The sequence below is a fragment of the Danio rerio genome, chromosome 21 (genome assembly GCF_052040795.2).
Source record: "Danio rerio strain M-AB ecotype USA chromosome 21, GRCz13ab, whole genome shotgun sequence".
In the NCBI taxonomy this organism is placed as follows: Eukaryota; Metazoa; Chordata; class Actinopteri; order Cypriniformes; family Danionidae; genus Danio; species Danio rerio.
In genome coordinates this window covers 10,021,234-10,048,583 of record NC_141041.1, presented here as the reverse complement: position 1 = coordinate 10,048,583, position 27,350 = coordinate 10,021,234, and the positions used below count along the sequence as shown (strand labels likewise).

General features: G+C 35.8%; 2 protein-coding genes across 2 annotated transcripts; both read left to right on the top strand.

Moving 5' to 3' along the window:
* Positions 1-12,307: 12,307 nt before the first annotated feature.
* LOC147831779 (chemokine XC receptor 1-like) lies at positions 12,308-14,519 on the top strand. Its single transcript, XM_087300772.1, has one exon. The coding sequence runs from the start codon at positions 12,310-12,312 to the stop codon at positions 13,126-13,128; it is 819 nt and encodes a 272-aa protein (XP_087156898.1). The 5' UTR covers positions 12,308-12,309; the 3' UTR covers positions 13,129-14,519.
* A 3,702-nt stretch (positions 14,520-18,221) lies between these two features.
* LOC147831778 (C-C chemokine receptor type 8-like) lies at positions 18,222-21,257 on the top strand. The gene has a single exon (XM_087300370.1). It carries the CDS (start codon positions 18,222-18,224, stop codon positions 19,050-19,052), a length of 831 nt encoding a protein of 276 aa, XP_087156496.1. The 3' UTR covers positions 19,053-21,257.
* The last annotated feature ends 6,093 nt before the right edge of the window (positions 21,258-27,350 follow it).

The window sequence follows — 27,350 nt, the reverse complement described above, 5'->3', positions numbered from 1 at the left end:
AGACATTTTTTTTTTTTAAAAAAAAAGCCCATATTGTTAGTGCTTCTCCATATTTGCATATGAGTCTTTTTTTATGTTCTTGTCGACAGCTGTAAAGTGAACAGTTGACAAAAGTCCAGTGATGGTTTTAGGCATCAGAAAGACTTGGCATTCACTTTTCAGGTGATTAACTATTTTTTTTCTTAGTTGCATTCAGTTTCTTTTATTAAACCAATGTTATTAATTGTAATATTGCGAGTTACTAAAATAAAGCTTGGGTCATAATATGATACTTCTGTTTTATTTATTTTGAAAGTTGAACATTGGAATGAACTTTTGTAATTTAAAGTTGTATAGAACAGCACTCTAATTGATTTTTAACCCTTGTGCACTGTTCACATTTACTACCCTTTTGTTATTTTAGGGATGAAAACATCCACTAAATGAAACTGCTGTAAAATACAAAATATCGTTTTTTTATTATTATTTTGCATAAATGTGTTAATCAACCTCAATTCTGATAAAAACTACTAAATTGTTTAGAAAATTACTGGATTTTAAATCTTTAATTGGCAAGTTCACAAATGATGTCACTGATTTGGTGAAAAAACTAACACAAAATGATGTATTTTCAATATAAAATCTAATTGTGGACTGGATTTTTTAAAAAGTCTTGGACATGTGAACGATTAGTAACTACATTGGCTCTGATGAATTGTTAGATTTTTATTTTTTCTTCATAATTATGTATATATATTTAATATTTTTGCATAATTCTGTTAATCAAACTACTAGATTGCTTAGAAAATTACAGGATTTTAACTTTTTACTTGCCAAATTCATAAATTATGTCACTGATTTGAAAAAAAAAAAAAAAAAAAAAAACATAACATGACATATTTTCAATATAAAAAGTAATTGTTGACTGGATTTGTTTTTAATTGTTATCACTGTCTTGTCATGTGAAACAACACTGCCTTTGGTGCATTGTTTTTTGTTGATTATCAATTTCCCCCCTTACTTACTGTTGGTGGCTGTTTTTGCCTCATTGACTTCCATTATAGCCACATTTTATGGTGTATACATACACAGTCTTTGTTTTTGTTTACTCCAAGTAGTTCCATAGATGAGATGCATATTTCGAGTTTCTCAGACATATCAAGGTAAGCGCACAAAGGTCACTCTCATACTCTCACACACTCACAGACACACACTTTAATTTGCTGTTGTACTAAGCACTTAGGCCTATATAAAGGGTTAATGATGCCAAAAAATGATCAATTTAAAATGATAAAAATTATAAATATAACCTCTTCTAAACAGGGAAAACCACCAACAATCAAAAATGCATGATTATATGGTGTCGTGGTTTTGTAATGAAAAAATGTGGATATAATTGAAGTCATTGAGGCAAAAACAGCCAACAACAGTAAGACGGAAAATTGAAAAATCAACAAAAAACAATGCACCAAAGGCAATGCTCTTTCACATGTCCAAGACTGTGATTAAAAAGTAAAAACAAATTCAGTCCACAATTATTTTTCAATATTGAAAATATGTCATGTTATTTATTTTATTTATTTTTTTTAACCAAATCAGTGACATCATTTATAAATTTGGCAATTAAAAAGTTTAAATCCTCTAATTTTTTAAGTAATCTAGAAGTTTTGATCTGGACTGAGGTTGATTAACATATTTATGCAAAAATATAGAATATACATAAACAAAATATATAATTTACAGCATTTTAACCTCCTAAAGTCTGCGTACCCGGTACCAGGTCATTGGAATCATTTACTTTTGCATTCTTTACATTTGAAAGGTCTGTACTGGCTCAAAACACCCATAAGTGGTTTCGTTCCTTTATCGGTTGCAAAAGAATAACTTTTGCACAGATTATGATCCAGACATTTGTCTTTGTTTGTTAGCGCCTCTTTTTTTGGAGGGGTTTATTATAACACAGACAACATACAATTTTTCAATCACTTTCAACAGTGTTTTATGAAAATTCAAAGTTTTTTTTTTTTTATTGATATTAAACTTTTGCATTTACACTTCTGCATGTGGATTTGGGAAGCTTTTTAAGTTGGGTAGGCAAAAGAGGTTAATTCATTGAATGTTTTCATCCCGAACATAACAAAATGGTAGTAAAAGTTTATTGTTGAGATTATTATTTTTTTTTATTTCAAAGTATTTTCCCAAAATATGGGTCAAAATAAGATTTGTCACCAAAAATTGTTCTGCTAGCTGAAACACGGAAAATGTTATGGCCAAATTAAGACTCAAAGTCACCCCAAAATGGATAAAAAAAACCTTCCCCAACAATACACAGGGGTTAAAGAAGGAACCATCCATATTACAGAGCAGTGTTTTTGTTGTAGTATAATCTGGGGATATAATCGACTTCAATTGTTTAAGCTCTGATCTTCACCATAGTAAAGTTATTATTTTTTTAAGCCAACAATTGCATGTTTGTTCATTTTTTTAGACATGGAATTGTTTAACTCCTCAACATTGAACTTCACCACACCTAACCCCTCCACCAACCTCATATTATCTCCTCTCCTCGTGGGGTTTGTGCATTTTGTCCAGAGCTTCTATTTCATCGTTGGCTTTTTTCTAAATTCTTACAGCATATGGATTATCGTGAGAGGAACATCAAGTGGACTTGCATTAGAGTTCTTCAACCTCAATCTGTCTGTGTTTGAGAATGTTCTCTGTCTGAATTCTCTATTTGGCATGTTGTTTTTAAGATTTCCAAACCTTGCCGGAGTTTCCCTGTTTTTATCAGGAGTCGGCTTAACTGGACGTCCTCTGTTTCAGTGTCTGATGTGTGTTGAGCGTTACCTGGCGGTGGTTCATCCTGTAACCTTTCTGAAGTACAAACCTCTCAGATACAGACTGATCTGCTCTATTGCCGCATGGTTTATCTCTCTTGGCTTCTGTTTGTTATACATGCTATTTATAGTCTCGCTCAGCGAAGCTAAAATTATATGGTTCTACGTTCTACATTTTCTACTTTTCTTCAGCATCCAGTTGTTTTGTCTTGTGGCCGTTCTCAGAGCACTTAAGCAGTCGGGACCAGGGGAGAGAAATGGAGAGGAAAACCACATGAAGAGAAGAGCTTTTCACCTGATTCTGATAACCACTGTGAGTGTATCCCTCATTTACGTCCCGACTGCTACTGTAGGCATCATCAGGGTTTCAACAGCAAATAATATTGTAGGTCTCTGGGTATGTAGTCAGCTTAGCTTTATGCTGGCTGGATTGGTTCAGCCTGTTCTTTTTTTGCACCGGTGTGGAAAACTCTCTTGTGTAACTTTAAAAAGACATTGCGGCTAAAAGATCATGTTGTGTAGATTTTAGAGTGTAAGCGCTTTCATGCTTCATCTGTCCAAAATGTGATATGTGTGCTTTATATTATGCTTGTTTGATAAAATAAAACTATTATGGAAAATGGTCACTTTTTTCATTTCGTTTAAATAATATATTGTTTGATTTATGCTTGTTGCTAAACCAGCAGAGGTGTAAAGAGTACCTGAAAACCATACTTGAGTAAAAGTACAGATACCTTAGTGTAAAAATTACTCCATTACAAGTTAAAAGTCACCAATTCCAATAAGACTTGAGTAAAAGTATTAAAGTATCCGATTTTAGAAGAGCTTAAGTATTTTACTTATACTAAATGTAGGCTCAAAGAACATCAAGAAAGGTTTTGCTTCCTATTATAGAAATTAAATTGTACACCTCAATGTTTCTAAATGGCAGAACAAAATTGATTTAAAAAATAGAACAAAATTTCACAGTCAAACACAAATGTTCAAAAAAGGCACAAAAAAGTAGTAAAACATAGTAAAAAAAAATCAGATCTGACTTTCATGTGATTCACCTCTCAGTCTCAGAGTGGGGAACTATTTTATTTTGAGTAGTTTTTCAATTGATTAGGATGTTTTCTCTGTATTAAAATCAAACTAAGAGAATCAGTATTATTTTTCAACTTAGTAAACTACATATAAATTCAATGAAAAATACATCACAAACTCACAGCTTAATGCACCTGATGCAAAATGTATAACTTCAGTGATACATTTATTCACGTTGCACAAAAAAAATTAAGCTAAGTCATAGTCATGTCATGCCACAGTGGTTTTTGTCATATCAGTAACTGTATTAACGTTTGGTAAGATTATGCTTACAATACCTTTGTAAAGTCAGACAAAATTTGACTTAAATTCACGTTACATAAACATTAAATAGACTCAAATTTGACTATATTCTTAAAATCACTTATTTCCGTGGTTCGAGGCAAACAAAGTAGACACTGCATCCTGTAAGAGCCATTCTGTATATCGGCAAATGATAACTTTTCTTTTAGCTAAGGCCATGGATGGTCATCAGTGCTGGCACTGCTTGATGTGCCAGCTTTGGCTTCATCACTGGCTGCAGCCATGTCGCTAATTAAACACCTGGTATTAGGCAGGCTGCTAATTTATGTTCACGTGATTTAGCTCATAAATAGCATATAGTACCTTCACCAACCTGCAGATGGCGATATCGCCTCGTCCGCCCAACAAATTAGCCGTGGTAGATAAAAGATGGCGCCTTGTCGCGCACAATCATTATGTAACGAGTAACGTTAAGCGTCCGTTAAAATGTAGTGGAGTAAAGAGTACATATATTCAATCAAAAATGTAATCAAGTAGAGAGTAAAATCTGCTTATATTTTTAATAGGGATGTAACGGTATCAGAATTTCACGGTACGGTAATACCTCGGTATGAATGTCACGGTACGGTATTTATTGAATCATTTACAGGAAAAAACAAAACTTATGAAAATACTCCAAAAAAGTGCCAAAAGTGTCAATGACATACAAATTAGTCATCTATCTGTAAGCTTTGAAACAGGAACTTCAATTTTAATAACAAAAAATTATTAAACCATGTAAAAAAAAAGTTTCAATTTAGTATTGTTGAAAACTCATCACAATCAACATTTAATCACACTCAGCCCATGTACCCAGATGAGAGCTCTGCTAGTCGGACTTCTCATCAAGCATCTCCCGCTGGATCTAATCTCACTATATTTATTAAACGGGATATTTCATTTATCTTGTTGTCTTTATCTAACGACATATTCCCTGACTTTGGGAATCTATTACTTGTTCTCAGGTAACGTGTTTTGGCTGAGCGCAAAGATAAGTTAATGATTAATGTAACCACGTACATTCTGTATATTGACTGATCGCTTGCCTTTATTTCCTATAATGTATAAACTTATTGTATGTTACACTTTTAAAATGGCCATTATCGATTCTTAAAACTGATACTCAGCAAAAGAGAGGCTGTGTTTCGTATTTTCACTGAAATTGAAAGGAGGCAGTTGTTATCGGCTCCGTTTTGTTATAAATGTCCACACAGTGAAGATGACGCTCATCTTATGCAGCACGGCGCCTCAACATGTCTGCTGTCTAAGTTGCTAATATTAAAATGAAAATAGTTCCTTAAATCATGTTTACACTTTATTGTTGAGAAAGTGAAACAACGAAGCCAGGGTGATGTGAATGAAGTTATAAAGTACACTGTTCCCTTTGAAGATTTACCCGTGTCCTCGGTATAATCTGCTTTTCCATATCAAACTGAGAAGAAGAGACTGCAGCCTTGATCAAAACTTGCGAAGTCTGAACTTACACGGAAAGAATGCAGCACTGAACTGTGCGTGTTAGGCTACTTAATATTCAGGAAAAGCCCCAATCAGAGGCGAACGTCTGCAGCCCCGCCTCCGTTTTCAGACGTCTCCGTTTTCCATCATCCACAATGGAACGGAGCAGCAGCGTTTCAGAATGAAAACAACCTCTCCTGCGTTTTCGAAACGCTCCGTTTTCGGCGCTCGAGAACTCCGGCGTAGTGTGGACGGTTGGCGTAACCGTAGCAAAACTTATGTAAACGGGGCCTTAGAGTTTTCCAGCTCTTTTCATCCCCGCTTCTAGCAGCACACTCCATTTCCGCATTACTGGATCTGTAGCGACAACAGACCGCAAGGGATGATGGTCAAGCATGGGCTGATGGGAACAGTAGTTTTCGTTACCTCCCGTTCGCTTCAATCGCCTGAGCAAATTTTCTCAGAAGACCTATAGTTTTACCGAGTCATGCGACTTCGGTAATATCGAAAAAAATTAATATTGCGGTATGACGGTATTTACAATACCGTTACATCCCTAATTTTTAATACTCAGTACAAGTACAAACGAGCCAAAAAAATACTTGAGTAAAGTAACAAAGTCCATTTACTTAAGTACTTTACGCCACTGTCAACCAGAGATGCCCAAACTAGGTTCTGCTGGCCAAGGTTGGCCCATGGTAACCTTTTGGCCCATTTCCACTGAGTGGTATGGTACGGTACGGTACGACACGATACACTTTTATGGCCATTTCCACCCGTGTTAATTTTGACAGCAACTTTTTAATTTAGTTTTAGATTAGTCTTTTGACTAAAATTCCTTTTCAGTTTTAGTCATATTTTGGTTTTCTAAATCATTTTAGTTTTAGTCTAGTTATAGTCGAATAAAATTTAATAGGATTTTAGTTGACAAAATTATATTTGGTTTAATTCAAGTGTAATTTAATCAAATATTGTTTACATGTATTTATTCAAAATAGTCTAACTTAAAAATAAATAAAACTGTCTCATTAAAATATGGAATATATATGTTTTTTCTTACATTGAAGACCACAAATTTTTATGACATATGACTGGTAAATGATAATGGGCCCTATCATACACCCAGCGCAATAAGGTACAAGATGTGTTTCCATGACGTGTTGCTATTTTCAGACCAACGTAACCTTAATTTTCCTATTTTCTGCCACGTTGTTTAAATAGCAAATCCATTTGTGCCACTTTGTGAACTCATGGGTGTTCTGGTCTAAAAAGAAGTTATCTTAAGGCACATTGTTGGCGCAATGCTATTTTGAGGCTATTTGGATATAACATAACTTTTTGACCACGCTTCGTTATTATTGTTCATTTATTTATTTGCTGGAAATTAGAACTGAATTTAGAAATAGTTTTGAAACAAATCTCATTCTTTCACTGCAAATGCTCTGTTTAACAGTTTTGACGTTAGTGAAGCATTCAGGTTTTCCACCTACAAAGTCCGCCATGTAAAAAGCAAATAGAGCAACGCAACTGACTCTTAAAGGGAATGGGAGATGAGACTGATTGGTTTATTCTCAAAACACACCCATAACTCATTAAGAGAATAAGCTCAACCCTGTTAGGTAGAGCGTATTTTTCCGTCCTTAAAATAGCGAAAGTCGATTTTAATACGCTTTGATCCCTGATAAGCAGAGATTATAGCACTACAGCATCATTACATCCTTACAGACATAAGAAATAATCACATCCTGAATGACGTCTTGAATTAGGCAGTTTTTGTTTTTTGGTACAGGTACACTGTAAATGGCTGTTGTCATGATGATTGCAATAGACGATGGCCGATGATGTAATCACATTCCACGTCTAATGTGAATCAGTTAGTGTTACTTTTCAAATGAGCTTGTGCATCATGCATCACACAACAAGATTAATTCTGATTGGATATTTTCCCAAAAAAAAAAAAAAAACATCTCTCAATCACATTCTCGTCTCGTTTTTAATAGTCAATGAAAATGTATATATATGAAAAGTCGTCATCATTTCTCGTTTTTGTGGGTAGAAACTTGATTGTCACGAAAATTATGAGGGAGTTTCTTTGTCAGGATAATTAACACTGGTTTCCACTGTCAAAAGGTACCAAAAAGTGAACCGTACCATACCACTAGCACAACAAGAGGGTACCAAAAGGTGGAGCAAGAGGCGCAGCTTTGTATTGGTTTACAAAGATACATCACTAGCTCGTGCATAAGCCAGGAGAATGAAGATAAAGAAATAGCCATTATTAAATACACACTGAGACATTACATCGTTATAATTTACACATATAATAATGAGACATGGTCGACCCGAGCTCAAAAAAACTTCCTCTTGATGAACAGCCAAAAAGCCAAGAAGAAAAACATGCCCTGTGCCTTGTAGTTGTTTACAAGGTCGTCTAAAGCACGAGAGATTTGACTTTTTTTCAAGAGAGCTTGTGATCGCTCGGATGCGTCTATTTTTTAAATAACAAACTTCTTGAGCTGATGATAATAACATGCGCATGATTATTGAAATGCTTCTGACATCTTTTAAGAAACGGACAAACACGAGAGTAAAGCACGAAAAAAACAAAGGAGAAGTCGGAAAAAACAAAGGTGCAAATGATTCTTTTAGTGACCTAAAAAATTAACAAACTGCCATGTTTAACTATTATCATCACCTTTTGGACTATTATGATCTCAGAATGACGGAATTACTTTCTAGCAAGAGATTACATGTGCTGGTGAAGATTAAAGACACAGATGAGAGGTTTGCACTAAATGTTGCGTGTTGTTTTGTTTTGAACCCAAATAAGGACTAAATGTATGCTCCATGTAGTTTTTCTGTAGCTGATAACAAATCGGATACTGTAAGGGTCTATATGTGTTCATATATGTTGCATTTATTTATTTATTTATTTTATATAATTGCAGACGTTACAGTAGGCTGTTATATCATTGATCTGCAGTTATAATCAAATCATGTTCATAGAATGGTTAGTAATGAACATTTATACACAAGTAATTATGTGTAAAAAGCATCTGTTTTGTGAGAAGTGCTTCTCATATGATGTGAACCACCCATACAGCTTTACTGTAGACATTTCCTTGACCGAGAATGACGTCGATTGAAGCTTTCTGTCATACACTACAGCCACCTAAACGGTACCATTTGGCAGTGGAAACTCAACCCTGATAAAGATGACTCGTAACGACCCGTACCCCACTGTGCCATACTACTCTGTGGAAACCGGCCATTTGTTTTGGCCCACCATCCCATCTGAGAAGAGAGGAAGAACGAAGATGGTTTAGAGATTGTCATTTAAAATGTAATGTAACCCTTTTGATTGATTATTTTGTTGTTAAAAGTTAACTGAAATTAAATTTTTCAAACAAACAGGGTAAATTAATCAGATTTATTTTTAATATGTTCATACTGTCACCCGGCATATAAAGAACAATTCAGAGACTTTGGAGAGCAAATCAAGGCAATGGAAGATTCTGCTTGATTAGTATATTCAGTATTGATTCCACTGTGTTATAAATGTGACCGTTTATGTTTTTATTGCTGTAAGTTATATTTTTAAGAGTCATACCTCATTAGTTTATAGGATTTAAAGTAATATTTTCTATTTATTTTTAAATATATTTTGATGACCTGAGGACAGGTGTGATGTGCTCTGATTTTCTGATTCTAGTCAGAATCTTGGCAGCAGCGCTCTTTATTAGCTGCAACTGTCTGACTGTCGTTTTGGGAAGACCGGTGAGGAATCCATTACAGTAATCCACCCTGCTGCTGATAAAAGCATGAACAAGTTTCTCTAAGTTCTGACTGGAAACAAAGCATCTAGTTCTTGCAATGTTTTTGAGATGATAGCATGCTGATTTACTTACTGCTTTGAAATGACTACTGAAACTCAGATCTGATTTCAAAATCACACCAAGATTCTTGTCCTTATTTTTATTTATTTATTTTTTATTTATTTATTTTGAGCCCTAGAGTGAAGGTACACATTTGGTCCTCTGTTTCAGTGTCTGATCTATGTTGAGCGTTACCTGGCAGTGGTTCATCCTGTAACCTTTCCGAAGTACAAACCACTCAGTTATAGAGTGATCTGCCTGGTTATGGTTTGGATAAGCACTCTTGGTTCCTGCTTGTGCTCCATGCTTACTGTAGCCTCATTTCTTTCATGGATTTGTTTGGTTCATCTTGGTGTAGTTCCTCCTATGCATACAGTTTTGTCACACCAAGATTCTTATGTTTAGTTGTTTGACCCCTTAAGTGAAGGTGTGCATTCACCCTGAGAACCTCATCTCTGTTCCCAAATGCAATAGAAGAAATGCTTAGAAGAACTATTTGGTTTCATGAAAAACTGTGTATTTTTTACTTGCTTTCTTGCCATGAAGAACATTTAAATAATATTTTTACAATGAAAGAGCCTGCAAATACATTGATGGTCAAGTTTCTTCATGGAAAACCCAAAGCCAAAAAAGAACCTTCATTTCTGAGAGATTTTATGTAATACTTTTTTCTACGATATTGTATTTCTAAAATACAAATAACATTACATTTTCTCATGTACAAAATTAAAGCAGTGGGGCTGTGTAAGCTTTAAGATGGAAAATATTCCAAACAGAAATAAATCACATTGTTTTCTATACAAATATACATGGGCTGTCTGTCAGGTCAAAGCAAATGTTTATTATTTTAAATATTTGCATATTTGGTTTTATTAGGACATGCAACCAGTGGACTAATCCAAATACCTACACACCAGTAGTCTGCAAAATATATCCAGTATAAGGTCGGACATTCACTATTCAGGTAATAAACCTTTGTGAATTGTTATTTATGTGTGGATTGTTAGTATTTACACTTTAACTGGCATCTTTTGGCATTGGCATGTATGAAGAGAACATATATGTTTTCAGGTCTTACAATATACATAAGGCTAACAAATTCTCCTTAGATTATAAGTAGACTGTAAGGTTGGGGTTGGGGTTGGAAAGTTTCTTATAGAAGGGTTCATATGGTCATGGAAATTCTGGAAAAATAATGAAATTTTCACATTTCATTTTCCAGGCCTGGAAAAGTTTTGGAAAAATAGAAAAACCCACATAGTTTTGGAAAAGTCATGAAAAAAGATATCTGTATACTTGAATATAGATTATTTACTTATTTTCTGTCCTTTCCTAATCACATACTCTCACATAATTAGTGTGGTGTAAGCATTATCTAAATCAATTTTACACACACTGTAAAAATGCAGGGTTGCACACAGTTTATTCATGTTATCCCAACACAAATTGATTAGGTTAGCTTAACAAATTTAGGTTAGCAAATTTATGTGGATTGAACATAAAACAATTCATTTGTCCCAATGAAATCTCAAGAATTGTGTTTCAGCTTATTTTAAATAGGTAGTTTGAATGAGTAATATTTTTTGTTTGTGTGTAGATATAAATATAAATTGAAACTAAATAGATTGCTGCGTGTTTTAAAATATGCTATAATAAATTTGAATATGCATTTTTTTTTCTTTGACCACGCATATTTAGACATTGCATGAAACATTAGGTCATGAAAATGGACTTGAAAGTCTTGGAAAAACCATGGAAAAGTCATTGAATTTTAGTAGTTAAAATGTGTATGAATCCTGTTATAGTCCAGCCTGATCTCACGAGGAAACATAAGTATTTTATGTTTTGTCAGTTTAGTGGCTAATTTGTATGAATTCATTCGAGTTGAGTCGAACGAAAATGTATGATTTTAAAAAGGAGGTTTGGCACCCAACCCCACCTCTAAACCCAACCGTCATTGAGTGCTGAGCAAATCGTACTAAATCGTAACACACTTAATTACATCATACAAATTCATACCAATTAGCCACTAAATTAAAAGGTTATGAATTGCCTTGAGATTGTGTTGTATCGTCAGTTAAATGGCTGTTGAAGGAGCGATATTAAGCAGACAGTCTACTAACACTCAAATTAACCATCAAAATAAAGTGTTACCTAAGTGTATGTACCTTTTCAGAGTAAAATACATATTAATGTATTTTAATCTACTATATGCTATAACAGGGGTGTCCAACCAGATTCCTGGAGATCTACCTTACTGCAGAGTTGAGTTGCAACCTTGGTCAAATAAACCTGTCTTTAATTACCACGTGCTTCTTCAGATCTTTCTAAAGCCGCGGTCACACTTGACTTTTCTCCCCATAGACTTCCATTCATACGCACAAGAATACATCGGACCGGAAACGCAGGGTCATAAGTTAAGTTTAAGCTTGGTGAACTCTGACCTGCCAAATCGCATAACTTGACTGCGTGAGACCAATCGAGGATCAAAACATGACCTCTCTGGACAGAAAATTAAAACATGGAGCAATCGCTCGCTTTTTTAATGTCTAATAATCTTGTTTAATCCCGCCCTTTTTAACAGCGCCGTACGACAGAATTTCGCACACACAAACTAGTGTGACCGTAGCTTTAGTTGGTTCAGTTGTGGTAAAACAGGGTTGGAGCTGAACTCTGCAGCAAGGTAGATCTCCAGGAACAGGATTGAGCATCCCTGTGCTAAAACATGACGTATCATAACACTTCTTCAGGTAACAGCTGCCACATTTTTATTTCATTCTATGAACTGAGAAGAAATGAATTCTTCCACACTTGGAGCATCCACAAACACATCTACGATGATGCCCTTCTTGCCTTACACCACAGCAGACATGTGTGTGTACGGCATCAATGTCCTGTTCGGTCTTTCCACACACTCCTACATTATCTGGCTCATCGTCACAGGAACTGGAAGTGGATTTGCCTCAGAGTTCTTCAATATCAATCTGTCCATTTGTGAATTGTGCTTCTCCTTTAATTGTTTGATAATAATAGCGTCAAATAATGGTCTTCAGAGGTTACAGACATTTTTAAATGGAGTTACCATCACCGGTCGTCCTCTGTTTCAGTGTCTGATCTGTGTTGAGCGTTACCTGGCAGTGGTTCATCCTGTAACCTTTCTGAAGTACAAACCTCTCAGATATAGAGTGATCTGCTCTGCTATGGTCTGGATGAGCACTTTTGGTTCCTGCTTGTGCTGCATGCTTACTATAGCCTCGTTTAACTTTCATGGTTTTATTTGGTTCTTCTCGGTGCAGTTCCTCCTGTTCCTCTGCCTTCAATTGTTTTGTCTTGTGGCTGTTCTCAGAGCCCTCAAGCGGTCAGGACCAGTAGAGAGAAAGAAAGAGGAAAACCACATGAAGAGAAGAGCGTTTTACCTCATACTAATAATTACCGTTAGCATGTTTATTATATTTGTTCCTTTAATTTTCGCAGGCTTCTTCACTATTTTCACAGCTATAAACACCGCCCGTCACAGGAGTTTTGGTTATGCTTGTTTTATTCTGGGTGGTTTTGTGCATCCTTTTCTTTTTCTGCACCGGACTGGTAAACTGTCCTGTGTCTGTTCTTCCTAAAAATCTGAATTTGTAACAAACATAAAATATTATGTTATAAAATTATATTAGTTAACATTTTCCTAATTTTACCTAATATTAAATTAGTTATCTCTGCAAGTGCAAACTAATATACTTCATTTAGGGCAGATGACTCAAACTGGATTCCTGGAGGGCTGCAGATCTGCACAGTTTTGCTCCAGCCCTGATCAAACACAGCTGAAACAACACAAAATAAATATGACGATAAAAAAGACGATAAACATTAAACAGGTGATCAAGACTCCTTTTAACACCTCGATTATTTGGATTCGCTGTGTTTGATCAGGGTTGGAGCAAAACCTGGTCCTCCAGGAATCGACTTTGATTTAGGGGAACAATGATTTAGAATAACCAATGTAATAGATTATAGATTGTGTGTTTTATTTTATTTTATTTTTTATTCACTACTACTTATTTTAAAAAGTATATATCTAATTCCTATTAAAGTATGTCAGCATTTTGCAAAGACATTCATGATCTCAAATTGTCAAAATATTTTGGATATCTTTAAACCTCTCTGTTGTGATCACCAGTGTTGTTGTCTCCGCTGGAGATCATTTTCTGTAGTCTGTTGTAATTGCCAGCGTTGTTTTCTACTTGTGAAGGAACTACAACTCCCAGAACTCATTGCACCCATCAACCCCTGCAACAGCTGACAATAATTCAGATATTCACCTGCAGACACAGCTGCTGCTCATTTTCAGTGATTATAAGGACTATATATAGACGGCACTTTCACTCACACATTGCTGAGTCTTGTTTCTATCATGAACATTAGGAAGTGGTTCTCCTTGTTTGGTTTTCCTGTGTTTTGATTCTAGCCTGTTAACTGTTTTGATTCTTTGCCGTCTTTGACCTTTTGCCTGTATTTTGACCACATTTGTTGGATTTCCCTTGTACTATTGTTTTGTTCATTTTTTGACCTTTGCCTGTACAATCTTGCCTTGATTAATTGCATTTGGATCCGCAAGTCTTTTGTAAGCATGTTTCATAACCGTCTCACCCATAGTGAAGAATAAAAAAATGCTACTACATTCAATTAAACCTGACAAAAAGAAAAAAAAACAACAAAAAAAAACTAATGGTTCCTAACAAACAGATTACTGGTGGGTTAAATGATTGTGCCTGCAGTGCACTTTGTTCCTGAAGCCTCCAATGTAATGGTGCCACAAGGGCTTGGGGCCTTCAATGTTGCTTGCAGCTATTGCAGCTAATTATTATTATCATCATATTTTACAGTGGATTGGTGTTTGATACATTAAAGATTTGACTGGTGATTTGTTCAAATCAAATATAACATATAATATATCAAATATAACAATCTCAAGCTAATTCTTGTCATGTTTGAAACAACTTTTTGGACAAATGCATAATAATAATTTAAAAAAAAAGAAAATTCTGTCATCATTTTCGTAGCCTACCATTCCAAATCTTGAGTTTGTTTTTTCTGTTGAACGCAAAATAAGATGTTTTGTTGACTTAATGTTGTAAACCTGTGACCCTTAACTTCCATATTTGTTCAACCATGGAAGTCGTTGATGGTTACAGGTTTTCAGCTTTCTTGAAACTCAAAGGTTTATAACCACTTGACAATTAGTAAATAGAGAGTACATTTCCTTTTTTGGTGAACTACTGTATGCCTATAAGGTTAAAATGTTTTCTGTGGTATAGGACATTGGTTATTGGCTCACGGACAAAAGTGAGGACATTGGGGGAGGGATGGCACCCACGGATGCCACCCTCTCTATTCTGCTGCCCTAGGCATCCGCCAGGTTGCCTCTATAAATGCACCGACTCTGATTATGAGTAGGGCGGGTTGTCATTCCTAAATGACACATTCTGTAAATGTGCATTTTATGTAAAATACTTAAGTGAAAGCGTGGAACTTTGACAGCAGTCTTTGTTTAACTGTCGGTAATGTAAAGCCTATAATGCATAAACCAACTGCTATGTCTGAGAAAGTCTTAGCTCTGATTTATATTTGGTGATGATGTCTGTGGGTTCACCGTTCAAAATTAAAGCACAGCTTTTCGCTTATATTGTCGTATTGCTCATGGTCATAAATTAAAATAAGGACTCATGAGAGCTGAGTGGACTCTGCAAAATAAACCGTGAAACTCTGACCAATGTGAGGAGAATTTACTCACACGTGACTTGTTTTTAGCTCTTTTAGTCCATTTAATAACTTTGCTGTGTGAAAGTGTACAACACCAAGAACAAAGAGCAACAGTTTAACAATTTTGATCCCTGTTTCGGAACAAGAGAATCGATCCACAGGTGTGAAAGCACCCTAAGAATGACAAAGTGTAGTTGGTAAAACTGTACTAATGATTAGGAGTAGACAACATTAACATTAAATGTTTACCAATAGGGCGAAGCAGTGGCGCAGTAGGTAGTGCTGTCGCCGCACAGCAAGAAGGTCGCTGGGTTGCTGGTTCGAGTCTCGGCTCAGTTTTCGTTACTGTGTGGAGTTTGTATGTTCTCCCTGCATTTAAATGGGTTTCCCCCACAGTCCAAAGACATGCGGTACAGGTGAATTGGGTAGGCTAAATTGTCGGAAGTGTATGAATGTGTGTGAATGTGTGTGTGGATGTTTCCCAGAGGTGGGTTGTGGCTGGAAGGGCATCTGCTGCGTAAAAACTTGCTGGATAAGTTGGCGGTTCAATCCGCTGTGGTGACCCTGGATGAATAAAGGGACTAAATAAAATGAATGAATGTTTACAAATACTTGATCACAAGTATCTTTTTGTAGACTACAGGTAATAACAGGTAGGAAATGAGACTGGATGTTGTGCACATATCCAGTTTACAATTGACACTCTGTTAAATTGATAAAAGCGAAAAGACTCTCCCTATAAAACTATAACATGGATTTATCAAATTGAGCTAAATACAAATTTCAATCAAAAATGTTACAAATTGCATTGTTTTGTATATAAATCCTACTCTGAGAGGTCTATTGAATCATGTTAATTAAAATATATTTGCATATTCAGTGATTTGCAAGGCAAACAATATATAAAGTTTTCCAAATGCAGTAAAGTCAGATGACAAAGCCCGGCACGGAGGTTTATGCAGCAGAGCCGACCTGGCAATCATTCTTTAGGTGACAAAACCTTTTTGAATCATTCAGAGTTTCTACTTAAATCTTTAATGAAAAATAGGAGTATGTAATTTTATTACAAAACAGACTAAATTGTCCCAATTATTAAGCATAGCTACTTACCAAATAAACAAATGTGTATTTAAAAATGTATTTGTAGTTACTTAGTGTTTGCTTGATTGTTATATCAAAGTTTTCTTTAAAAAAAATAGCTTATTGAAAAATACAAAGCTTTTGCTCTTGCAACAAGATGAACAATGCTTTTATTTGTACTGCCTATTACAGGTACTTGATTCTAATTGGTCAGTCACGCCATTGGAAGGTATGTTCTTCTAACACAATCTCACAGCAATTTGTAACCTTTTGATTTAGTGGCGAAATTATTAAAATCGTACAATTTAGTATGGTTTGCTCATTTCTTTCATGTCGACTGTGTTTGGGGGTGGGGTTGGGTGGCAATTCTGGTAACATTTTTGTACATCTGAACAATACAAATTAGTAACCTAAACTGTAAATAGTTACGTTTTTTCATGAGATCAGGCTGGTTCTTCCCAGGTACCAACCCAGCATGAGAGGTCTTTTGGACATTTTGGGTTTTCTTGTTTTCATCATTTTTGAGGGGGCTAAATGAAGTCAGAAACTCATGAACTTCTTTTAGGTCGAAAATTGTTGCTGTAAATTGTTCTTTGTTTGGTCTATCAGATTTGGTTCAAATATAAACCAAAAATTGACTATGAAAGCAGTTTATTGTTTTGGCCATCACATTTGGTCCAAATTTAGCCCAACAATTGACGTTAAAATTTGTTTTTGTTTTTTTTTGACCGTCGGTTTTTGTTCCAAGTTTTGGCCAACAATCTACATTGAATATTGTTTTTTTTTATTTTTTATTTTTTTATCAGATTTGGTAAAAATTTAGCCCAACAATTGATTCAATTCAAGTCATCTTTATTTCTATGGCACTTTTACAATGTAGATTGTGTCAAAGCAGCTTGACATAAAAAATTAAAGTAAATTGAAACAGTGTCAGTTCAGTTTTCAATGTTGAAGTCCAGTTTGGGTAAGTTCAGTGTGTTTTAATATTTACTGCTGGGAGTTTAAAACCTGAAGAGCAAATTTAGGCCAAAAATCTATTTTGAATATTTTTTTTTTTTTGGTTGTTTTGTTTTGGCCATCAAATTTGGTTAAAAATTTTGCCTAACAATTAATGTTACATTGTTTTTGGGGGGGTGTCTGTTTTTAATCCAAATTTAGCACAAAAATCGCCATTGAATATTGTTTTTTCTTTTGTTTTGGCCATGAGATTTGGTCCAAATTTAGCCTAACAATTGAAAATGTTTAGTTTTTTTGACAGTTGTTTTTTTTTTTTTTTCCGTCTAAATTTAGCCCAAAAATCAACATTATATGTTTGTTTGTTTGTCTGTCTGGCTGTCAGATTTGGTCCAAATTTAGCCCAAGACAAGAAAACATTTAGCTCAATATCTTGCAACTGAATGCAGTGAATGACCAATCTATAATAAAGTGTTAAAATTGCCATTGTGAATTAAAATTATCAAAATCTAAGCAAAATGTGGATTCAAATTTTGTTAAAGATTTTACAGACTAGAATTGATATGTTTTTATATCAGTTAAGTTTTCACTAAATATACTAGCCATGTCAATAAAGGCTTTTTTCTAACAATTTGCATTAAATTTTGACTGCCTTGGAGTGATCATTTGTTTGCAAGTTTCAACTTTAGACATCTGGGAGTTTCATCTTTTGGATGAGTATTTGCTGGATGTGTAACAGCTTAAATAAAAATTACTTCATTTTGATAATGTATTTTTTATTATTATTCTTATTTTAAACAAATTTCTCTGCTGTATTAAATTGATCTATATTAACACATTTGTACTACTCTGTTCTTACAGGTCTAGATTTTTTATATTTTTTTCAACACAAAGGATTTGTCTTTACTGAAGAACAGATGAAATGAACTTCACCACACCCACAAACTCCACAGCTACTGGCAATGACTTTTGGCCAATTTCCAGTGCAGACATGTGGTCATACAAGATAAATTTCGCATTTGGTCTTCCTGTGCACTCGTATATAATATGGCTCATTGTCACAGGACCAGAAAGTGCAATTGCATCAGAGTTCTTCAATCTTAATCTTTCTGTCTCTGAACTGTGTTTTTCTTTGAATTGCTTGTTAACTCTTCTATCGCATTTTCTATCACCGTTTCAGAGTTTAGTTGCTGTGGTGTATTTTTTAGTTGGAATACCCACCACTGGCCGTTCTCTGTTTCAGTGTCTGATGTGTGTTGAGCGTTATCTGGCAGTGGTTCATCCTGTTACCTTTCTGAAGTACAAACCTCTCAGATATAGAGTGATCTGCTGTGTAATGGTCTGGATAACCACTCTGGGTTCCTGTTTGGGCTGCATGTTTACTATGGCCTTGAATAACACTAATGGATTCATGTGGTTATTCTCAATTCAGTTCTTACTCTATGTCTTCATCATGCTGTTCTGCTGTGTAGCGGTTCTCAGAGCTCTGAAGCAGTTAGGACCAGGAGAAAGAAAAGAAAGAGTTGAGGAAAACCACATGAAGAGAAGAGCTTTTAATCTTATTCTAATAATCACTGTAAGCATGATCATTATATTTGTCCCGTTCATTTTCGCAGGTTTTTCTAGTGTTTTCATGCTAATGAATGCTAATCGTCACAGGACTTTGGGTTTTGTTAGTTTTATTCTGGGTGGTTTTGTGCATCCTGTTCTTTATCTGCATCGGAATGGGAAACTCTCCTGTGTGTGTACCTAATCCTGAAACTGCAAGATCATTTGCTCGCAAATTCTTTTATTGCACACATTACCTGTTTTACCTCTTTTTCAAGATTTAATATAAGTCTTTTATGTCTCCAGATTGTGTCTGTAAAATTTCAGCTCAAAATACCCATCAGATTATTTATTTTACTTTTTTGAATGTGAGAAATGTGAGGTTTAAGTCACTGTAGCTGTTTTTGTTACTGTGCCTGTAATGCAAATGAGCTGTTTCTCCCCGCCCACCATTCCCATGGCGAGATCTCTCCCTATCGCTCTAATGTGTGTAGCCTTTACCTGCTGCGTCTCACGTCAAACTGCACAGTGATAGACAAGAGTAAAGCAGATCTCCTTTACTACAGTAAGAACTTTCCAAACTGCTATTTGATATATTTGTTGTGGAGTTAATTCAAGCCTTTCTGCAATGATGACTCACACACAATGACATTACAAAGTTATTTGTAACATTACACGCATACATACAGGGGCGGACTGGGACAATAATTCAGGCCAGGAATTTTTTTTCAATCTCAAGCCACCTCTGCTGCTATTGTCACCACTACGCTTTTTCATGTATTTCGTGGAATTTTATGTAATGACTAGTAATCTTGTACTCTATTGTAACTGTATTATTTATTGGACCATATAGACTACCATACAAAATCTTAATGAATAAATTAATGAATCTTCAAAAACTCAATAGGCTCAAAACTTTCTGTACACACACTATTTCTAATTCTATTCAATATATTAGATTTTTGGTTTGCTTGTTTGTTATATAAAAACCTTGATGCACTAAGACATGATGCAGCAATTCTATTTACTTTTATTTTACCTATTATATATATTTTTTTATTTAATTTAAAGACTATGCCTGTATAAAAACACATACTGTAGCCTACTGCATTAGACTAAGCAAGACATATTGTCGCTCATTCGCTAATTGTATTTTTTATTTATTTTGTATCTACTGTAAGTCAATTTAGATGAAAACGCCCACCTGCCAAATGATTATAAACAGTTAAAGTTAGAATTATTAGCCCCCCTTTGATTTTTTTTTTAAAATATTTCCAAAACAATGTTTAAAAGAGCAAGGAATTTTTCACAGTATGTCTGATATTTTTTTTTCCTCTTGAGAAAGTCTTATTTGTTTTATTTCTGCTAGAATAAAAGCAGTTTTTATTTTTTAAAGCCATTTTAAGGTCAAAATTATTAGCTCCTTTAAGCTATATTTGTTTTCAATCAGTAATTTGTGAAAAAATAAAAATAAAAAGGGGAGCAAATAATTCAGGGGGGCTAATAATTCTTACTTCAACTGTAAATGTGCTGTATTCTGACCAACCTGCTCCCTTGGTCGCAAACCTATAGTTGTGATTTTGCTCCATTTTTCTGCTTCTATGGCCAGGGCTTTTCTTCTTTTCATGTGCTCCCTCTCTGTTCCGTCTTTCCGTTTACGTTCCGTATTTTTGCATGACTGACTCGAAGTTGCTGGTATCATAAGTTCTATGCAAATAGCTAATCTGGCAGTACGTCACTGAAATGATTGGACCTTATGGTGATTGTGATCGCCAGGTAAGGGGAAGGGCTGAGGGGTAGAACAGGGATTGGGCCTTATTGTCCTTATATCACCCCAGTATGACTATGGACACACTATGCCTGCACAGTGCACACAGTTCTGTCCAAACATTTCCTACCTTATCCCTCAAGGCATATTTTTTTTTTTAAAAGAAGGATAACAGATAGATCAGTATGCAAAAACATTTAAATAAATAAAAGCTGCAGAGGCAACTTGTGACAACTAACCACATAAATCTGGCAGCATTCCCTGATTTCATAAACCAATTCATCTCAAAAGGCAATACATTTGAATTGCCTAGATTTTTTTTTACAAATGTCTTTTTGAAGCGCATGATAAAAATGAGCACATGTTGTTTTTTAAATGACATGCAACCCCATAATTTCCTCATAATAAGTGGACATCAACAGAGAGATTATTATACATCCAAAGGGTCTGGACATCCACCCTTCAGGTAAACATCTTCAATCATTTCTGCGTAATTGTAAAGGGATGGTAAAAGTGGCTGCAGCTAGGAATAGGAAACATTTGTCTTGCATTTATATTTAGGGGATGTAGAGATTAATCAGTATTTATTCAGCCTGAGTTTTTTTTAAAGCCTAACTCAGAGTTTAAATACTTTTTCTCTCATTTTACAGGAAAGGAAAGAAATATTTATTTTACAACTGTTATCTGTACTGTAGGCATAATCTGTCAACTGTTTGTGATTGGTACCTTGGACTGTTTTGAATTGAAACTATTGCAGTTTGAATGTAATAAAAATTGATATAATGGGCTCTATTTTGACGGTCCATGCGCAGAGCGCAAACGCTTTCAGGGGGTGTCAGGATGCGTTTTTGCTAATTTAAGGATGGGAAATCTGCCTTGCGCCGTGGCACATGGTCTAAAAGGGTTGAGTTTATTTTCTTAATGAGTTATAGGTGTGTTTTGAGAATAAACCAATTAGAGTCTCATCTCCCATTCCCTTTAAGAACCAGCTGCGTCGCACCATTTACTATTTACAGGACGCAAAGTAAGTCTAAGTGGAAAAAATTAGCATTTCACTAGCAATCTACTGCTTAAACTAGCATCTACTGCTTAAGAATGAGAGATAATGGAACTACTTTCACATTCGCTCTTGGATAGGGAAACCTTTACGCACAGACATCAATTAGTCAAAAGTTAGTTAAATCAATTTGTTTGTTAAGCGCAAATATTCGTTTCAAAACTATTTCTAAATTCAGTTCTAATTTCCAGCAAACGAATAAATGAATAATAATAACAAAATGTGCTCAAAAACCTGAGTTATATCCTAAAACACATGCTGTGCCCCATATGGTCTAAAACCTGACAGGTGGGCAAATCTAAGCTTGTTTTTAATAAAACAAATATACATATGGATATAATAAATAATACTGCTAATAATAATAACATTATACAAAAGCAAATTGTTATGAATGAACTGAAAAAGCCTCCCGAGATGAAGAAGACATAAAAGCAGTGATTTTTTCATATTTATGTAGGCTAGAAAATAATATGTTTTGTAATATTTTAATCCTTTATATTTATATCCTATATCTATTCTTATTATATCCTATATATATCCTTAATATTTACATTTTTTCATATGTAAAGATATTTGCCTATTGCTCTCTTGTGCGTATTAAGCAGTGCGTAAGCGAGACGCAACTCTGCGCCGGAGTTTAGACCGGGTTAGTTTTGGTCTAATGAAAAATCTATTATAGTTTCTCAAAATAGCAACGCACCAGCGGTCCGCCTCAGAACGCCTTCCTTTTTAGACCAGAACGCCTATGGGCGCACAAATGAGCGCTAATGCATTTGCTATTTAAACAGCGAAGCGCAACGCCTCAAAACGACTCTTGCACCAAGCTGAAACTACCAAAAGACTATTGCGCCGCGTCTTGCGCCACACTGCGCCGGGTGTATAATAGGGCCCAATAAGTGCTCGCTTTAGTTGTGAGGACACACAACCAAAATGCCTGCTATTTCAAATAAAATGATCTATTGTGTTAGGGTAGAGTGGGATGAAAGTAACATTTTCATGAAAACCTAATATTAAAAAATAATGTTTCAAGCAGAAATACTCGCAAGATTAGCTTTACAAAATCAGCTGTTATTTTGTATCAGGTGTGCCATGTGGTGCCAGGAGAAAGTATAAATCAGCATTAAGAATATATATTTTTTTTGTAGTTCAAAGATGCATCTAACCTGTCTTTAGTAATGTTCAATTTAAATACATTTATTTTACCACTTATTTTGTGATTTTACATTTTCTTTTACATTGACATTGTCTGACGTTAAAACTAACAGATTTATTTATTGATAAGCTATTTATTGATAATCAATCTGTCAACATTGGGATGTAAAAAAAATGGGACAACAAATAGCTTCAAATGATAGAATACATAGCAAACATTAGAAAATATTGACAATAAAGTAAAAGGTGGCGAGGCAGTGGCGCAGTAGGTAGTGCTGTCGTCTCACAGCAAGAAGGTCGCTGGTTCGAACCTCGGCTCAGTTGGCGTTTCTGTGTGGAGTTTGCCTTCGCGTAGGTTTCCTCCGGGTGCTCCGGTTTCCCCCACAGTCCAAAGACATGTGGTACAGGTGAATTGGGTAGGCTAAATTGTCCGTAGTGTATGAGTGTGTGTGTGTGTGTGGATGTTTCCCAGGCATGGGCAAGTTGCGTCACGGCCATGAGATCTTAGTGTGTATTCCAGTGTGTAAACTGGATGTCTGTACCTGGGAGTACTGTATTACGCCTCTGATTGTGTTGCATTATTGCATGAGTAAGACTTGGTTCAAACCAATCAGCAGGCTCTATTGTGTATGCGTTGCAACTTTATTAATATGCATGCTACCTTCGAAGACTGTACCTGAAACAGTGTTCAGACTCCAGAGAGACGCCACGTTGTGTTGCCAAAAAAAGTGGGAGAAGAATAAGAATTGTTTGGAGATATGGGTCGTCAGTGTTGCTTTTATAATGTGCTGCAACGAAGGTTTTGTTTTTATTTTCTCTCTATGAGAGCGGTGCTGGAGTCACGTGTGGATCAGTGCACGCGACAGAAATACGTTTGTAAGGAACATTTTTTTACTCGAGAGCTTTTCGCATTTGGAAATTGTGAAATCCGGATTCGTTACTTGTCTCCTTTAAAAAAAGACGCAGCTCCAGTATGTGTTGATCGTCCTGTCTATACAGATTTGGTAAGTGTGTCTGATCAGTGCCCTTTCTTTGTTCATTCAGATGGCAAAGTTATAGTTCGTATCATCAGCAGTATTCTTTAAGTGTTTAAAGACAGACCTTAGTCAAAATGATTTCTAAGTAACTTAGTTTACGTTAAAATCACTACAATATTATCGGCTGAAAGATCCGCTGTAAATGCTGCTCTCTAAATGTAAACGTGAACACTGCAAGCAAACTATTGCCAACCGTCGTATTTAATTTTTGTCACATTTTGAGACAGGATTGTCTACACACACACGGCTTTCTGACCTACCGAATGCATATGAGTTACCGAGAAATGCAGAGTTTTTTTTCCTCTTATACGACCTGCGATGTCAAACATTCCACTGTCATTAAACACAGTCACCGTCTATCTCCTCTGCTTGTGTGTTTGTTTTTCCTTTGTGAAAATCAGCGCGTCCCCAAATGGAAACTCCCATTTTTATTCAAATTCCTACCCAAACAGAGCTAGACACACCCACTTTCCTGACTTTTTCCAAACTAGAGGTTTGAAAACACCCTTTTGAAAGGGTTTCACTGCCCTTTAAGTACGTAAAGGAACGGAGTCACACCGCCCCATAGCGTTCGTTTTAAAAAACGAAATACAGTCATGTGTACTTCTGGCAATAGCAATTGCGATCTCCAGACATGTTTATAGGGCTACATTTTCGGAATGAGCCTATGTTGAGCATTTGAGAATCAAGATTGAACACATTGTTTTTAAATTACTAGTATTTTTTTTAGCCTGCCTTGCCGAACATATGCAATTGAATTAAGATTGAATTGTTTTTTATCTTACCAATGTTGTCTTCATTTAGATTCTTATCCAGTTTTGGAAGCCTGTATTTAGATTGGTATAAACTATATATGAAATACACAGATATAAACTAGTTTTGTTGCAATTTTCCAGATCTGCTATCACAAAGTCACACCCTCTCAAAAGGAAATATGCTGTCACAGTCTGTATTTGCATGTCATATCACAAACCTGATGAAGAGGTTCATCCTATTAACACCTTCCTCTTTTCCACCTGGAAAGCAGGAAGTCCAGTGACTACATAATCCTGTCTGCGTTCTAGATTTGATTTCATTGCATTTTCCAAATTCATCAAAGTTGGTATAGTTGACTGCCACACAAGACCAAGGTAAAATAACCGAATATATAAAAACCAAAGTGTTTTCTTTTTCTTTGTTATTTAAATGTGTTATTCAGAATTTGTTTTAGTGCACTAACACTTGTTTCTCATTCATAGATCACAGTTGTGTTTTAACTGCACAGTCAAGAGATGAACAACTCTTCCAATCACTTCTCTTTTAACAACACTGTGGTTGTGATTCATTTCAAAGTGACAACAGTCGCAGATCTGCTCACCATTCTGTGGAACATTCCCATTAACATCTATGTGATTTGGCTGATAGTAAGAGGAATAGGGAATGGAGTTGCATCAGAGTTCTTTAATCTTAACCTCTCTGTCTGTGAGATGGTCTTTTCTATTGAATCTTTTTTGTCTCTTGTTGGCTATAAATTTAATTTCCTTTGGAATGATGAGTTTGTTTTTGATGGATTTGGTGTCACCGGTCGTCCTCTGTTTCAGTGCCTGATCTGTGTTGAGCGTTACCTGGCAGTGGTTCATCCTGTAACCTTCCTGAAGTACAAACCTCTCAGATATAGACTGATCTGCTGTGTTATAGTCTGGTTGACCGTTTTTGTGTCCTGTGGGGCTGGTTTTACAACTTTCAAGTTGTTCTCTGCTAATACGTACTTAGCTTTTCTGTGTGCACAGTTCCTCTTCTTCCTCTTCCCCCAGTTGTTCTTTTGTGTGGCTGTTCTCAGAGCTCTGAAGCAGTCAGGACCAGGAGACAGAGGGAGAGAGAGAGTAGAGGAAAACCACACCAAGAGAAGAGCGTTCTTCCTAATTCTAATATCTAATGTGAGCATGATTGCCATATATACTCCCTATGTTATTGTATTAGTTATAAATATAATGTCAGACTCTGCGCAAAAGCTTGACGCACTTATGGTTATACTATTTATTTGCTATGATTTGGCTGGTGTGGTGCAGCCTCTTCTCTTTCTCTACCGGGTTGGGAAACTACCTTTCTTTAAAAATGATTAAGTCCTCATTATGTAGCCTCTGTAATCAATTTTCTGCCTTAAATCAGTTTTAGAAGTATGTTATAGTCGTCATGAAATTAAAATCTGTTTGCTTACAATTTGACTGCAATAAGATCTGTGTGTTTTACAGTGTACATAGGTGAAGACGGCATGCAAATGCAGCAAACAAACCACACTCTCTGTTTAGTTACTGACATTCATTCATTCATTTTTCTTTGGCTTACTCCATTTTTCATTAGGGGTTGCCACAGTGGAATGAACCGCCAACTTATCCAGCATATGTTTTACACAGCAGATCCCCTTCCAGCTACAACCCAGAAACAGCCATACATACTCATTCACACAAATACACTACGGCCAATTTAGTTCAATCAATTGACCTATACCGCATGTCTTTGGGCTGTGGGAGAAACCCACGCTAACACGGGGAGAACATGCAAACTCCACATAGAAATGCCAAATTGAATCATCGACCTTCAGCTTGTTATAGGCTGTCTGGACTGTATAGCTGGGTGATTTTCGGTTTTGTTCTCCCCCCGCTCTTTAGCAGGATCGGGCGCGGCGGGTAGAAAATGGGGCGGGTCGGGCAGCGGGACAACAAGTGCTTAATATAAGCGGGAGCGGTCGGGTTCGGGCTAAAACCTGGCGGGAGCGGGATTCAAAATTTAGTCCCACGCAGATCTCTACACTGAGCCCCCGTGAGTTGCTGACAAAAAAAGAGCAATAAGCATGTTGATGGTAAAGGAGGAAATATGTCTATATTTCACCATATATTTGTCTAATTAGATGATTTATTTAAATCATTTTTTGACACACACACACACACACGCACAAATGTGGTTAAGAAAATGGACAAGTCAAACACTTACATCACAGGAGCCAAATCCAGTTCCTAGAGGGCCGCAGCTCTGCACAGTTAAGTTCCAACCCTGCTTTAACACACTTACCTGAAGGTTTCCAACAGAACTGAAGGACTTAATTACTTTGATCAGATGTGCTTAAGTAGAGTTCGAACTAAACTGTGCAGAGCTGCGGTCCTCCAGGAACTGGATTTGACACGTGTGACTTCACCAGTTAGGCAATGTTTATACCCCTTGTTAAGATAAGTTGTGTGTGTTGGTTGAAAGGAGCCCAATTTCTTGCTATTTCATTGCATCATAACAGTTATAGTTAAAAAAAGTCAACAAAAAATATGTCCCTCGCAGGTCTCTACTCGACATGGACATCACAAGCCCCTACTGGCAACTCTTAACCACTTGAGCGACATCCTGATCTGTCTTAAATAAGTGGTCCACCATGATATCATATTTTAAACTGTAGTTGATGTGTAATTTAGCTGTGTGAACATAAACAACATCTCTCAATTCAAGACGCTCGAAGTTCAATTC

Bases quoted from the DNA above. Each gene is read 5' to 3' on its own strand.
- LOC147831779 (XM_087300772.1), top strand. From the start codon at position 12,310: ATGAATTCTTCCACACTTGGAGCATCCACAAACACATCTACGATGATG.
- LOC147831778 (XM_087300370.1), top strand. From the start codon at position 18,222: ATGAACTTCACCACACCCACAAACTCCACAGCTACTGGCAATGACTTT.